Below are 15,812 nucleotides of genomic sequence, written 5' to 3' on the forward strand. Positions count from 1 at the left end.
GAGTATTACTTTTATAGATATTGCAAATAAATTGTTGGATTACTACAAGGAATTGGGTGAAAGTAAAATGCGTTTTGAATGGCTTAATAGTCGTTTTGTTGATGCATTTATCAATGGTTACTGGATTTTGATTGAAAATGTTAATTGTTGCAGGTTGCTTCTTAATCATCAACTTTGAACTATTTTTTAGTTGTTTGATTAAGGCGATATATTGACCTCTTGTATTGACTTCGTTTTTTTATAGTGCCGCAGTATTGGATCGATTAAATGCCTGTTTAGAAAGTAATGGGGAATTGAATTTACAAGAATGTGGTGATGGTACTTCTGTTGTAAAAGCACATAATGATTTCCGGTTACTGTTTGTTAATTTTACTTTTCAGACCAACTTCTGAACGATTATTTGCTGTACTGAAATACTATAAGTAATTGAGTGATAAAAGTTTCGCATTATTTTGGCTCATAATTTTTTGATGTCTTGTTAGATTGTTACTTTAGACAGTTTAATGGTTTCATAAATTTAGAGTTTTCTTCACTATGGATGATGATTACGGCAGCGTTTCACGAGCTATGCGTAATCGTTCAGTAGAATTATATTTACTTCCTGATGATGGTGTTTGGTTTAGAGTAGCACAAGATCTAGTGGTACGTACTTGTTATTTCTATTTTTTATCAAGAAATTTTGATTTCTTTTTTCTTGGTTTTAGTTGTGGATAACATTTCTTCCCCTTTTTATTAAATGATTATTCTAAATTCATTAGTACACTCTTAGCTTTACCTTTGTAAACTTTATTTCAAGAATATGGTGATGAACACGGAAAATCAAAATATTCTGCGAATTACACCAGCAATAATGCAAGCTTATGAGCAGCTTTCATGCTGGGAGTTGTTGAAGTTAAAGATACTTTTGAAGGAGAAAGACGCGGATTTTGTAAATGTAATAAAGGTCAGCTTTCACGTTCGCATTTCTATTAAAAAGCTGACGGCAGTTCGAAAATTACGAATTTTTTTTTCTTCGATGCAAAAGTAGGATCAAATAAATGTTTGGAATGTTTTGTAATTAGTGTTATTGATATGATAATGATAATTAGATGTGTAATAACTTGAAATTCCGAGTTAAATGAAGCAATTGAGTTCCAAAATTTCAGCATTTCAAAATAATCATGAATGAAGAAGTCATGGACACTGATGAGAACAACGAAGAAACCTTCATAGTTTACCCTGCAATAGATTCTAATTTTGCTACCATATACAGCAAATGGAAAATTTTGGTTTGGTCCTATGTAAGTCAACATGATTGGATGCTTGGTGTTCTCTGGGCTACACTTTGCATTCCGTTCAAACAGCTGGAAATTGAGGAAATGGTCGAACTATTTAAGTGCACAGGTTGTTAATTTTTTAAATTAATATTTCATTAAACAAATGATTACCAAATCTTTAATAAATTCATTGATTAATTTGTTGACAATATTTTTTAGATACGAAAGCAAGAGATAAGGTTATTGAAGCCATTCAAAACCTGAAACAAAATAAGGCACTGGATTATGACGAACGTTTTGATGGTTCTCCAACATTGCGCATTACAAAACCTCCAGACAAATATGTAGACAATGATAGGTGTCATATTATCTATTGATGCAAATCACTTTATAGAACAAAAAACAAACTTTGTTACTAACATGAAATAATGAACAGAAAAAGCTTTATCATGGTTTAAAATTTCTTCATTTATATATGTAAATTTACACTTTAATTCTTACATATCTATTGAAGCTTGAAAATTAGACTCTAAAATAATGCTAGCAATAGCACTAGCGTGACTGACAGTTGGACTGCTGATTCTGCTGATCATGAATTTCGAGTTAAATTTATGTTTAAGTTGGATCAATTTTTTGTGTTAAATCAGTTTTTTTTACAATAGTTTGGTAATTTGTTTTTATTAGAAAATATATCAGTAAACAATTTTCTAGATTTATCGTCGGGATGTGCGCTTTGTGGACAAAGTTTAATCTGGATAAGATTTTGACTGAGAAAGGATCTGCCGTTGACATAAGCAATCTTTTTATTAAAAGTGAGTTCAAGATCTTGACTCACAGAGCATTCCGAGAAATATTTGCAGATTTTTCTATACCGATTGTACGAATCTAAATATGCATAATTTAACAATATCCGTTTAACAATATCGATGGTTACTTGGTTCTTGAAATTTCTGATTCAATGTTTAGATATATTTCAATACCTCCTAATTCATTCTTTTCACATTGAAGCTTCTAGGTAGATATGTAATAGACTTAATTAAATCAGGTTAGCTTTGAATATTGATTTTCCAGGAAAAATCCGGAGTGACCAACTTCCTTCACCTGCAATTTCACATGTGAAAGAACTGCTTAATGAATTAAATGTGTACATTTCAAAGTTTTCTTCAACGGATTATGCGGTCTCGGATTCATGCTTAGTAACTTTTTTTTTTTTTTTGTTCTCTGATTATATTTTTTTTCTGTTTGCTTTATTGTCAAATTTTTGGAATATGAAAGAGAAAAAACAGTCGATAATTTACTTTCTGGACGTGTTGTACGAGCAGCACTTTGTCATAAATGAGTATTTTTTTGTTAATCAGATATAAAGGCTAGCTAAAGGCGTGTAAGTTGCTCGAGTTGGTTTTAAGCAAATTTTGCAGAATAAATGCATTGGTAAACCAATGACTAATTATAAGTGATGTTATCAATGTTTTTTATCAATAATAGGCAAATTAAAATTTTAAATCACTTTCGTATCCACTTTATGCAAGATATTAGATTTCATTATGCTAAACTTTAAATGTGCAGTGCTTAATATAACAATAAGGTTTCAGATCTTGTGGAATATTACACTTTTCATAAAAACATGCCATCAGCAAATGGATTTACGAAGTGGATGTGCTCCACTTCATCTTGCATGGCAGCGTTTGAATGATCCTTCTTATTCCAATATTTGGAAACAGTAAGTTATTTGGAAATTTTGGAGCTTTAAAATAATAGAGAACATGCAAGCTATAGCTAATATTTATCCATTATGAAACAATCAATGAGAAATATTTAATTGCGCTCTGCAAAATAATTTATGTTGACAATGAGTAATGTAATGTTCGACTGGTGGTGTATTGCTAGGAATTGCCATGTATTAGTCGTAAAGTTCGAGTTCGGTTTCGGGATTACCTTTGTAGTAGTTGGATAAAAATGGGCGATGATGGTATAAGGGTAATTTGCGTCTGAGATGCTGATGTACAGTTAAACAGTTATGCTGAGCCTTTGTTTTCTCAATTCCTAAGAATTAACACATTAGTAGTTAAAATGGAAACGTTTTGCTTACATACGTACTTAATATTTAATGAGGTGATTGATTAGTGATTTAATTCAGGTGGTCCACAGGTTTATGTTCTGCTGCAACTACTATCGATAAAGTGTGGTTGACTGATAAGAAAGCTTTGGAGCGTTACTCTAATTTTCACAAACGATGTAGCTTTTTTGAACCATTTCGGAGTTATGAGGAGTGGAGAAAGGTTTGTCATGTTTCTGTTTATCTATTTCAGATACGAAATTATGTTATTTTTTAGATAAGATCGAATTATCTTCATTACTGAGAAATGGCGTTGCATGCAGATTATTCTTCTTTGTCTTTTTTTTTTTTGAATTGAATTGAATTTTTCAAACATTGCAAATTCTGCAACTTTTGGGATTTAACAACTTCCAATGACAGTTTTATTGCAGTATGAAGACGAACTCAAAGATTTGAATACGTGCAGTATTTCAATGGAAAATGAAAGCTGCTTGATACAACAAAATATTGCTGAAATGGAAAAACATGATGATAATAAGAGTAGTGTTTTAAGCATAGCACTGAAATTAATGAAGAATATTTGCTGTGGTTTTGCTATTTTGAATAATCACAATGAAAAACAGGTATTGATCTATTGATGTTTTAAAAAAACAAACAAAATACTTTGATGGTTACTATCATAGATATAACTTTGCTAGAATAGAATTACGTAATGTTTATTCCAGTGAATATATGATTCACATATTGTATGTGAAAGAATTCATTACACAGTGTACTGAATATACTGCCCTTTTATGCTGTGCATTCATCTTATTGATTATCCTTTTCATTTTACAGACATTGCTTGAGTTGTTATCAATATCAGTGCATCATCCTGTTGAACTTTATCGCTTGGCATGGTTAAATCTTAAAGATGAAAAATGGTCACAAGTTGCATATTTTAGCCAATATCTTAGCTCGGATTTTGCTGTTCGAGAAATTCCGATTGCATGTAAAGTAAGTTAATAAAATTTATTTAAATTAGACTATGATTTTCTGCTATTCTTGCAGGAGATCTTGAATTCAGATCAGACAATGTTCAAAACAGTTTTATTTAAAGAACAGAAAAGTCCTCTAATTGCGCTGTATGGAAACATAGGATAGTAGAAATGACTTTTTGGTGTTCAATAAAGTAATTGATGTTATTGATGGAATAGAATTGTTAATAATAGAAAGACATGAATTTCGATACAACATTTCGATACAATTAAATTTTCTTTCCAGAATAGTGATCTAGCTTGGGTCACTTTGGGTACGGAATTGTTCTCGTCAATATGGCGTCCGATGAGTTTTCAGTTATCTTCACAGGAGATTACGCTGGCACAGCTTGGTGATTTTCCCATCCAGCGAAAGCATTTATGTACTTATTTATGGAAGATCGGAGCTCACTTAAAATCTTTTAAACTGAAATACAGGTTAGTGGTCTTAATCGTAGCTGTATTCGTTGTTGTGTTAGCACTAAAGCTTAAATTGTGATAAATTAAATTAGATTTTCAAAATCTGATTTTTTTGTCTACTCTAACATGTGCAGAGATTTTGATGCGCTATCTTATTGTAATTCAGGATTGGTTACTATTAGACGGTGACAGAAAACTGTTTGAGGAATATTTGTTAGGTTTTTTAAATGATTAGAAAATTGCTGTTTCACTGGTGGAGTGATAGTTCAGGAATGAATTTGGAAAATGAGCATGTGGTAGATCATTTTAGAGTGGTTAGTTTTGATTAAATTATACAAAAGTGATTAGATCCTTCAAAAATATTGCTTAAAAGTTATTGAAATGTGGTGTTTTCAGCAGGTAAATTATTTCAGGGAAAAGCTTCTAACTCTGATAGATCATTTCGAATCGTTGATGGATACGCCATCTTTTATTAATTTATCTTCCAACATTACCTTGTCAAGTTTAATGCAACGACTGGAAATAGCTGCTTGTTCATTGTTATCACTATCAGTTCCGGCAAAGAACTGCATTGACCCAGTGATAAATGATGAAATGAGTTTCAATTATTTGATGAATAAGGTAATTTTTTTTGCTTAGTTTTCTTTTCTCTCTAGAAAGACTGAAGCCATTACCTACTGGTGTTACTCCGTTTAATTTTGTTTCTTATTGTGACTAATTATTTCTAATTATTTGAATTTAGAAAAAATTGCTTGAAAATATTATTGGAGTTCTACAATCCTATCAGGGAATAGTAAGTGGGCAGACAGATTTGACATTATTTTCAAATTCCAAGCATCCGTTCATCAGTATTCTTTTAAATGCGCATAATTTTGTGGTGAAGGAGTTGCAAAACTGTTCGCAAAATACAGTTTCTTTTCGTCCTCGGCATACAGATGTAAATTTTTAAAGTTAAATTCTAACAAAAGATACTTTCATAGAATTTGAGGTATCCTTGATAAGAATGAGAGAATTTAAGGGTGTTGCTTAAATTTTTTTTCTTAGTGAATTAGTTTCTTGCCGTTTGCTTATTACTGTGTAATATTTTCGTTGACAATTTTGGCAAAACAGCATATTCATATTATTGCTGACTTAGAAATTGGTTTTAGAGCATCTATTAGAGCAGATTTTCCTCAATCCCGATTTTTAGAAACTAATTCTTGATTTGTCATTTACCATATATATGCATGTTATTACTCCTAATTACTATAGTTTCAAATATATGAAACTAAGCTGAAGTCAGTCTAAAAATTTTTTTAAGAAGAAATTTCATTTGCTGCGTTTCTTCAAAAATTTTTTATATTGCTCGAAAATCTTAAAGACTTTTTCATAATTTACAGTTCCCATTACTGGCAATAACAATGAATACTTTCTTGGAAGGAATTGTCGAACAGCATCGCACATTTTCCCATATTGATTTGGATCATTTAGACAATTTATCCGATAATGATATTCAAATGACTGTAGCACAGATTGATAGCTTTCTGACGTCTGTTCAGTCTTTCTATAATGTATGTTTCTGTTGTTTTAAAACCAAATGACTAAAGAATATGTCTGGTTCTTATCTCTTTTTAAAAATTAGTAATTGTGCATGTCCGTACATTTTTTTTTTCAGAAAATATTTGCTGAATATAGTGCTTTTGTGGATATTATCTGCCCGTTTTTCATGTTTTTGAATGTTTTGGTGGCAGCGGTTTCGTACAAGCGTTTTCATTTGATTCAAACAATCAATTCACGCGATTTGATTGCTGCCTACAACTTTCCAACCAAATTCTCGGTAAATCTTAACTCATTGATTTTAAAAAAATAAATAAGATTTCTAGGATTAGTTAATGAATCAAATTTGATAGAATAGGATGATGGCGAGAGAATAAACTGATTTGTATTATTTTTATTGTTGTAAGAAGCGTGTAGAAATATCTCGTTTGAATTTTGTTTAAAATTTCCGGAAATTAATATGTTTATAGTTTTAGTGATGTAAAAAGCATGTAGTCATGAAATAATGGGATATAAACATTGTAGCAAAGACGTAATCTGAAAGTAAAAAGATCATATTAAGCTATCGGTATATAACTGCACTATCTAAATCGGATAAACTTCAAGTATGATGTAGTTTGAAGAGAGCAGAAATCATTGTTTTGCTTATAACAGCAAAGTAATTTTAACAAAAATTTGCAGTTTAAGTGGAATTGCTTGAATAATTTACCAGAAAGTGGTGTTTTTTATAAATGGTGTATCTCGCAGAAGACAATAATGCCAAAGAGACTACAGAAAGAATTAGTAGCTCTTTCTCTGCAGAAATACAGGAAAAACAGGCAGTGCTTCACCGAACCCAAAGAGATTATGATCAAAGCAGTTGTTGAATGGATTAGTGAGTGATGTTTTGTAATTTAGAAGACGAATAGGTGAAATTGTTGTGACTCGTGCAAATATTTCATTTTTCATAACTAAGCCTTCATCCTACTTAATAAAAAAAAAAAAACAATACTTAATAATAAAAATTTCAGGCTAATATCAATTGATTTCATTTATTTAAAATGTGACTATGATTTGGGTCAAAATTAATTTGACCGTATTTTTGTTGATTTCTTTAATCAAGCTTTCATTTGATTCAAACAATCAATTCAGGCAATTGGGGAATAGAAGATCAAGATTTTGGAAATACAATATATTTATTGAAATTGATGCTTTTCAGGAAACGAGTGGTCGAATTGGTTTAAAGCTAATACAGAAAAGCAAGAAAAAGCGTATGTTTATCGAAAAAGCGCAAAGTATGGAGAAGAAGAACTTGATGAGGATGACATAAAGGTAATGTAAGATGAGTAGAATACAGCAGTTATCAGGGAATAACAATTTAAAAAGGCGGTGAATTATATCCCCATCTAGTGTCAAAGAATAAGACAAAAATAAATATATGTTGAAATCATGAGAAATCGAGCCATTTATGAGTGCAATTTAACTGCAAATTTCCTAATTGGGTTTATCACTGATTTTTCAGTAATCTTAATATTGAATTTAGAACGTTTTTGTAAAATGTGTCACATAGATTCTGTTGCTGTAATTGTCAACTTACTTTTGACATTTTATTGGTCACTTTTGCGCCATCATCTAGGCATATAAATGTCTTTAACTAACAAGGACTAGCAGAATGTCAAATATTGCTTCATTTTATATATTTTTCAGCTTCGAGAACTGCTGCCAGATTTCTCAACTTCCAACGATGAGCAAGATTTACTTGAAGAACCTCAACTTTTCACTTCAAGATCTGAGACCTGCATCGATAGCGAAGGTTTAACAGAAATACTTCATTTATTGGCGAATGAGAAATCTATGCATAACTACGATGGTCACATGGCTTTAGCGTGGATGATGGATACAGCATTGTCCTGTGGTCTTGTGGACGATTTTGTAGATTCAAAAATTTTTGGTATTTTCTTCACTATTTGTTTTCATAATCATTACTTGAAACTTTCAAAAAATTTCAGAAATTTTAAAAATTATGAGTTTTGATTTCAACTTCATGGATTGAAAAAAAAGTTGTTTGCTTATCTTTTTTCCCTATTAATGTTTCATGTTTCCTTTTTTTTTTGATAAATCTAATATTATCAGTTTTTCCTACGTTGCCACGATCGGTTGATTTTTTTGTTGATCTTTATTACAGTTTACAATTTGTACGCACTTAATCAGTTGGATCGTAATCAAGATATGCGGGTTGTTGACGTTTACCGAAGGAATAGCCGATCAGAGTTGGAGAAATGTATTACAGCAATGAAGCCGCTAATTAAGCGTGTATACTGGTTAAAAGAAAAATGGCCTGAAATGACAATCTTGGATGGTATATTGCAGGTGATGCGTCGTAATTTATAAGTCTACATTTTACCATTTATTGTATTCTGAAAAATGTTTTGTATTAAGATCATGATTGCTTGCCGACAATATAGGTTAATGTTACATATGATTTAATAATGTGGACTATACAATATCTGATTGAGGAGTTTCAATTGATTTAAAATTGAAACGATAAAAATGAATAATAATAATATACAAAAAGTAATTGTTTAAAAATTGTGCGATTCCAATTCATTTCAATAGTTTATTAAACATTGAGTGATTTTAATCTTTCATTTTCATTTTGTTTTTTGGTTTATTTGTTATATTTTCTTAATTTTTGCAGCGAGCACAGAAGATATTGTCTACGTCGATGGAAACTCCTCAAATGCAATTTTCGGCACTTCTGGAGCATCTGCTGGGTAGGACCTATAGTGGTTGTCTATAGTAACCGATCACCTGATTAATATTACATTGATGACTATTTTTATGCATATAGACTTTTGTCTTTTTCTGATCTGAAAACCTTATGCTTTTCCTTTTTTTTTTTTTTTTTTTTCATATCATTATCATTCATAATTTTATGTATTCTAACCAAGTGGAAATGTTTTTGCTCCCTAAATTCATTAATATGTCATTAAGAGAAAAATGTTGAATCTTTTTTTTTTTCAGCAGAAGCAGATTTATGGGAGAAAGTGGCTGATCGAAAGCATTCGCTAATGAATGAACTGGAAGAGTTGCGACATTTGTTGGTGAATTGGCGTAAGATGGAAGTATTGTGTTGGGATAATTTACTTGAACAAGTACAGGTAGTTGAATTTTACATTTTCGATTTAGTTACTAATTGGTACTTAAAATGCTGTAATATCTACGTGAAGTATCAAATAAGCTACTTCTGTCATTTAGAAAAATAATCCTGATGTGAAGTTTGACTAATTTCTTACTTTTTACAATCAGTTTTATTATGAGTAAAACATTTGGGTAGTCGTTATGTTCGGTTTTATGTGTTTAATTTCAAATCTATTTGGATAATTTGACTGAACACTTGAAAATTTGTTACAGACCGATTGTCGTACACAGACACTGCTGTTGTCGTGGCCACTTTTCGAAGCACTTTATAAAGTGGATAAAGGCGACGATGAAATTTTAGCGATGACAATTGAATGGATACAAAATTCGACAATTATTGACTTTAAAGCTCGGCTATTGACTGCTGATTTGCTTATCAAGTTTATCATGCTGGCAAAAGAAAGTATGAGGGGTAACTTATGTCAGCGCCTGAGATCAGTAATTGCATATTTCCGGCTATTTGACACTGCAAGTTTTTTTTTTTTTTTCAAATTTAGACGTTTGCACAATTTGAAATAGAAGTATTAAACTCCAGTGCCATCACAAATACCATTTTTTTCTTATTGGAATTTGAAGTTAGTGAGGATTCAGTTAATTTCGGATTTACTGCTAAGAATAGGTCTAACTTACTAATTGAAGTAAACGGTATAATGGATAACCTTATTTTAAAATAAGGCATAGATTAATTCGAAACCAAATTTTCTGCTCTGTATTTTGCAAATAAAAACTAATATTTATAAACTTTAATTTCTCATGTCCAACAGGTTTTGATTTCAGATAGTTGAAAATAAATTAGCCACACAGAAGGAACCAACAGAAAAGCAGCTACATGATTTTGTAAAAATCATGAAATACAATGACTTAAATTTATGGAGCGTGAAGGCATCAGCTCAAAAAGCTCACAAGCAATTATTTCGTCTCTTGAAACAGTTTAAGTTATCCAGTAGTGATTTAGTTGCTCCCCTTCTTGATGAAATTCCACAAATGCTGTCAACAACAGAACATCAGACTAAACCGACATTTGCTACTGACCGAATAATATCATGTAATGATTTTTATGCGAAACGTGCGGTTGACTTAACGTCAAAAATTGCGAAACATTTAATGGATGGTATCCATTTGGAAAATATTGAGGAAGTAAGTTCCATAATATATTATGTTAAAAATTATTCTGGATAAGTCGTTGGGGAAAGAAAGTACAAGTTGTAAGGCATGTCACGCATGTCTGACTGATCATTCGAATGATATTAACACCTCCAAATTTCTTTTTCTAAGTATGCTTTTGATTCAGTTAGCGCCACGATCGGGTCTAACAAATCATTTGGTGTAGAATTATTCGATGAGGACATTAGAATACATCAATTTGATCTCATATCGAAATGAAATGTCATTTTAAGCATGACCACGCATTATATCATTTTGCTGTTTTTTCCACATTTAAACTTTCAAAACAATTAGCTTCTATGTATATGAAAATCATAAATATTTTCATTTCACTGCAAATTTCCTTTAAGTTTTATTTGCTTTAAAGTTTGAAACTTCAGTTAACAGAATTTGTTAAATGCTGCAACGATCTCATTCGTAAAGACGTTCAGTACGAGGGTAGCGACAGTGAAAAGGAAAAGCAGCAAGGTCGTGCACTGAGTGAACGACAAAAGGTATAATATACATATATTTTAAAGAAATATCCGACGGTATATGCCTAGACGGAATTGTAAAAAGAGGATTTGTACATACTTATGATGTATGAAAGAAGATTCGTAAAATTTTTTCGTAGTAGAGAGCATATTTACACAGTAGAAAATGATTTTATCGGAATCGGTATATTTGGTTTTATTTACAATAAAAGATTGAATTTCCATTATATTCGAAATTTCATTCTTTGTGGACATACAGCAATCGTAATCCGGCAAATGAAAAAATCGGTAGAAAAAACTACATCTGAGTCGGACCTTCTTATTTTCTAACATACCCTTCTGATTTCGAAGTTATTCTTTGATTGATTTGTTTCAAAGAGTAACAATGATGTAATATTGTAATGTTTGCTGCAGTAATTTATTTAAGTTCTTCCTGAAATCCGTTTACTACTTTCAGGCAGTTGCACGTTTATTGAAGGATAGTATTGCACTTGGTCTAAGTACTCGAAAAGGCTTGATGGTTAATGCTGAACTGTTAACTGCTAATGTTGTCGCTGGAATGCCTGAAGACAATAAAATGTTGACAAAGGTCTGTCAAGTTTAATCTTAAGCTATAGGTACTGTGAAAAGTAGAGATAGAGACAAGTAAACTCAATGTACCTGAAAATTAGTAAATCGACAAGGGACTTTTTCTTTGCTGACGCCGTTATTCTGTCATTCTAGAAATTAGCAACTGAACATAATACATTCTTCCCATTGTCTCAGAAATTTCCGAAAATTTAAATTTATTTATTCATTTTCATGATTTTTTCGCACTGCAAATAAAATTATGTAAAATTCAGATTTTCGTTTCTTATTTATTGATGTTGTAGTCTAATAGATTTATTGTAATCCAATAGATTTAGTTAAGACTTGTTGAATAGATTTTTTTCTCTTTTAATTATGAAATTTCTTCATTTAGTTTATAAGGTACGGAGGAGCATCACGAAATGTTGTTTTGAAGAATTTTCATAAGCCAAATGCCCAAATCGGTACGAAGACGATGAGCGAATTAAAGGGACTCACGGAATTTATCCTGAATGAACTGTACTTATGTGATCAGCTTATAACAGTCAACAGAGAAATGCTAAGGAGGATGGATAGTTCTAAAAAAATGTTGTCGAATTATCTAGAAAATGCTAAGGTATTTAAGGTATTTGTGCTTCAGACATATTACAGAACTATAGGCGATTTAAATATATTTAGCTTTTGTTTAACTGAAAATTCAAAATCCTATCAGTTATGCTTTCCTCCTGTACTTTTTATAGGATATAAAACAACCTTGCTTACATGGTCAGCAGTGGTTGCATTGTCTACAACAGTCGAAATATTCAGCGCTTAAATTTAATTCGCTTTTGGAATTTATGGGAAAAAAACTTGAAAACGCTCCGGAATGCAATACTGACTTCGAAGAAAACACCGTTAGTGACTTATTTTATTTTTGTTTTCAAAAATTCTGACATGCAAAAATTTCGCTGACAGGTGTTTGTATATTGATTGGTAATTTTTTTGAATTCACTGATATACATGTTGATTAGTTTAAATAAAGGGAAGAATATGTTTATTATTATTTTTTCTTTTTAAAGTTATTCTCTTAAATCCTTTTTTTTTGATGATTATATTTTGGGTTGAATTTACATTCAATTTTTTCCAGGTTCTGAAACTCAGTGGTATTCAAGATACTCGATTATCGCAGTTGCATAAGCAACATCAAGAATATAATGCAACATTTGACGTAATTAGAAAAATACGAGATGAAGCATCAAGAATACTTGAAACTATTGAATTATCGCTTCTTCATTCATTGGATTGTAGCAATATTGCTATTTGGAAAAGGTAAATTTCTGTATATATCAGGAATTTCAATTAAAGTTTGTGATCCATGTTTCACGTAAGTTTCTAGTTCAGTTAGCTTTTTGAATTTCTAGCTTCCGTTATAACTTTTTTAATCGATCTGTAGCTTTCACATCTATTATTTATTGACGAGCCTTCTGACTCGACTTTTAGAATCTGTTTAATTGATATTTTAGACATTCCAAATTTTTGCAGTTCCGATATATCGCACACCATTAATACAGTGAAAGCGGAAAGCACCGATATAAATTCCCAACTGTCTCTCATCTCATGTGTAATGGTTGAAGAGGTCGAAGAGGCAAAGGGAATCTTGCGTGAAGTTTTAGAAGCATTGACGAATCCGACAAATGTTCAGGCAACGACTGGAGATGTACAGTGGGAGGGAATTCAAGCTTTGTTGATCATAGTGCAAAATACTTACAAGCAAGCAATGTCAATTGATTTTGACAATGACCGTTTTATGGATATTCTGAGGCAGTTGACAAATTTGCTACGAAATTTGAATTTTGATAAGGTTAGACTTGATACCTTTAACCAAAAAAAAATTTTCCCAGTATATATGATGAAGTGACAAAAACAAACTGTTGGTTATCAATAACTAACCCACCACGAGCTAAATCAAGTGATTGTCATCCTGAAAGGAATCCATCTTAAATGCTGAACCCGATTTTTAATTTAACAAATAATATATTGATCAAATGGAGAAAAGGTTATGCAAAAGATTATGCAAACTATAGTTTCTTTGAGGCTTTTCATCTGATTTGACTTATGAGTCTCTGAAAATAAGTTCTAAATCAAATTAAAAACTGAAGAGTTTTTTGTTCTAGTCAACTGAAGAAATATGGAACTTGTGTGTACAATTATCTGAAGGTAAGCGATCAATGGAATATGATCGTTTGGAGCAAGTAACTTCGATAAGTAGTACGCTCTGTGAACTTTTGTCCTTCATTTTGGAGGTAGTTGAGAATTCTGCAATTGAGTTGGCCAAATATTATATACACTTCGAATCAATGACTGCTGCACTACTTGAAAAAGTTGGTTTTTCGGCTTTGCAGATTTTTTTTTTTTTGGCTTTAAATGTGAAAGTAACGATAAGATGATGATCATTCTCAACGGTATTGGCATATAGTAATAGTAGATGAATAATTTTCTAAAACTAGTTAGAAATACGAATAAAAGAGGAGAAAAACAAGGGCCAATTAATATTTTAATTTGATCAGCTTCATTTTTTTTACTCAATTATGTTCTTTTTGCATTGGAAGATGTTCAGTTCAGCTCTAGCTTTATGGGAAATAATTAATTGCTAATTTTTTGTGCTGTCATATCATTTATTCTCTAGGGTTATGTAAATCCGATACCGAAACCTCAAAAGGAGGGCAGTGAAAAGGATGGAGGTGAACCGCAGTCATATGATGATGACATTGCTGGTTTAGGAGATGCTAAAGGTGAGAAGGATGTTGGTGATGATATCGATGAAACAGGACAGGTAAATTATTTGAAACTACTGGTAAAGAAAAGTAAAACTGTATATATTTGGCCCATTTAAACTTATTTCTTTTCCATCAATTTTTTTCCAAATGACGTAAAGTAAGGCTTTATTTTCCAATTCAAATCTGAGCTTTTGTCTGGATCTTTGATTGAATTTGTATTGATTTCAAAAATTTGTGTAAGACTTTTTTTAGGTTGAAGGCTTGAGAGGTGAGGAGGAAAATGCGGTAGAACCAGTTGAAAATAAAGACGATGGTACGCCGCTTGACATGGATGACGATTTTGGTGGATGTTTAGAGGATATTGATCGTGAACAGTGCGACGGTTAGTTTAATTCTTTATTGATTAAAGAAGCAGTTTGAGCAGTTCGAGTTAAGTAATTTGTTCGCATTATGGAGACAAATTGGTTTTTTTGTACTGTTGTTGGATCTGTATGTCAAGGAAACTTATTTTCGATTACTTATAGATAATGAAGGAAGTGATAAAGATGAAGACAATGAACCTGAAGCGGATATGGAGGTGGGAGATGTTAACGAAAGTGAGCAAGATAAACTGGATCCTGATTTATGGGATCAAAATGATGATAATAAACAAGAACTTGCTGATGGCAGCGAAGGTTTAGTTTCAATATTTCTTTGCGAGTGGGAAAGATTGATGGAGTCATTTTATCAGTCTTCTGAAATGAAATATGGTGAAACGAAGGGAGAATTCAGCTTTTCTTAAAAAAAAATAGGACAAGAAGCACAGTTTGACTGAAAAATGAAAGATTGATATGAATATTATCTGAAATGACAGCTTGTGATTAAATCAGCCAACGAAGTGAGAATTAATGTAGTGTTGCATAGTGTTGTTGTAGCCATCAATTATATTTTGTCAGTATCGTCTCTTTTGCATATTTTATGATATTTTCCAGGCGCAAATAAAAAAACAGACAATATGGAAGCGAATAATGATGAACGGAATTCTAAAAATGACAAAAAAGATAAAGATATATTTGATGATGATGATGATGATAGTAAAGATGACACTGCTGATGACGATTTGGAGAATGTTGATGAGCGTGACTTATTGGATAATGGTGTGGATAATAAGGATTACGAACAAACTAATGAAGATAATGGAGATCGTAATGATGATAATGAGAGTGAAAACAAGTCAGAGAACGATATGGAAGATGTTATGAATGATAATTTAGATGGAGATGACGATCAGTCAAATAGTGATGTTGAAGACGAGATGATAACAGAAATGACTGAAAAGGATAAGGAGGAAATTCTGGTACTTATTTATTGTAAATATTTAGTATTTGGGATATTTGGGACATTCGTGA

At 31.5% G+C, this 15,812-nt stretch overlaps 1 protein-coding gene across 1 annotated transcript in view; it reads left to right on the plus strand.

The window, feature by feature from the left end:
• Bm4440 (Uncharacterized protein) overlaps positions 1 to 15,812 on the plus strand; it is a gene marked incomplete at both ends in the record, with an annotated part of 31,049 nt that overhangs the window by 12,082 nt on the left and 3,155 nt on the right. The window contains 36 exons of the mRNA XM_043082401.1: positions 18 to 153; positions 245 to 352; positions 522 to 642; positions 797 to 943; positions 1,146 to 1,383; positions 1,476 to 1,614; positions 1,968 to 2,068; positions 2,328 to 2,452; positions 2,849 to 2,976; positions 3,394 to 3,535; positions 3,744 to 3,935; positions 4,150 to 4,308; positions 4,576 to 4,766; positions 5,162 to 5,369; positions 5,491 to 5,685; positions 6,128 to 6,298; positions 6,403 to 6,564; positions 6,966 to 7,158; positions 7,483 to 7,595; positions 7,971 to 8,214; positions 8,449 to 8,633; positions 8,962 to 9,037; positions 9,288 to 9,424; positions 9,678 to 9,902; positions 10,242 to 10,601; positions 11,009 to 11,122; positions 11,559 to 11,690; positions 12,063 to 12,284; positions 12,409 to 12,561; positions 12,795 to 12,976; positions 13,190 to 13,508; positions 13,822 to 14,028; positions 14,334 to 14,480; positions 14,677 to 14,806; positions 14,949 to 15,098; positions 15,396 to 15,760. Coding sequence (XP_042938335.1) covers positions 18 to 153; positions 245 to 352; positions 522 to 642; positions 797 to 943; positions 1,146 to 1,383; positions 1,476 to 1,614; positions 1,968 to 2,068; positions 2,328 to 2,452; positions 2,849 to 2,976; positions 3,394 to 3,535; positions 3,744 to 3,935; positions 4,150 to 4,308; positions 4,576 to 4,766; positions 5,162 to 5,369; positions 5,491 to 5,685; positions 6,128 to 6,298; positions 6,403 to 6,564; positions 6,966 to 7,158; positions 7,483 to 7,595; positions 7,971 to 8,214; positions 8,449 to 8,633; positions 8,962 to 9,037; positions 9,288 to 9,424; positions 9,678 to 9,902; positions 10,242 to 10,601; positions 11,009 to 11,122; positions 11,559 to 11,690; positions 12,063 to 12,284; positions 12,409 to 12,561; positions 12,795 to 12,976; positions 13,190 to 13,508; positions 13,822 to 14,028; positions 14,334 to 14,480; positions 14,677 to 14,806; positions 14,949 to 15,098; positions 15,396 to 15,760 — 6,317 coding nt within the window. The remainder of the gene's footprint in view (positions 1 to 17; positions 154 to 244; positions 353 to 521; positions 643 to 796; positions 944 to 1,145; positions 1,384 to 1,475; positions 1,615 to 1,967; positions 2,069 to 2,327; positions 2,453 to 2,848; positions 2,977 to 3,393; positions 3,536 to 3,743; positions 3,936 to 4,149; positions 4,309 to 4,575; positions 4,767 to 5,161; positions 5,370 to 5,490; positions 5,686 to 6,127; positions 6,299 to 6,402; positions 6,565 to 6,965; positions 7,159 to 7,482; positions 7,596 to 7,970; positions 8,215 to 8,448; positions 8,634 to 8,961; positions 9,038 to 9,287; positions 9,425 to 9,677; positions 9,903 to 10,241; positions 10,602 to 11,008; positions 11,123 to 11,558; positions 11,691 to 12,062; positions 12,285 to 12,408; positions 12,562 to 12,794; positions 12,977 to 13,189; positions 13,509 to 13,821; positions 14,029 to 14,333; positions 14,481 to 14,676; positions 14,807 to 14,948; positions 15,099 to 15,395; positions 15,761 to 15,812) is intronic.

The sequence above is a fragment of the Brugia malayi genome (assembly GCF_000002995.4).
Source record: "Brugia malayi strain FR3 genome assembly, contig: Bm_v4_Chr4_scaffold_001, whole genome shotgun sequence".
Classification (NCBI taxonomy): domain Eukaryota; kingdom Metazoa; phylum Nematoda; class Chromadorea; order Rhabditida; family Onchocercidae; genus Brugia; species Brugia malayi.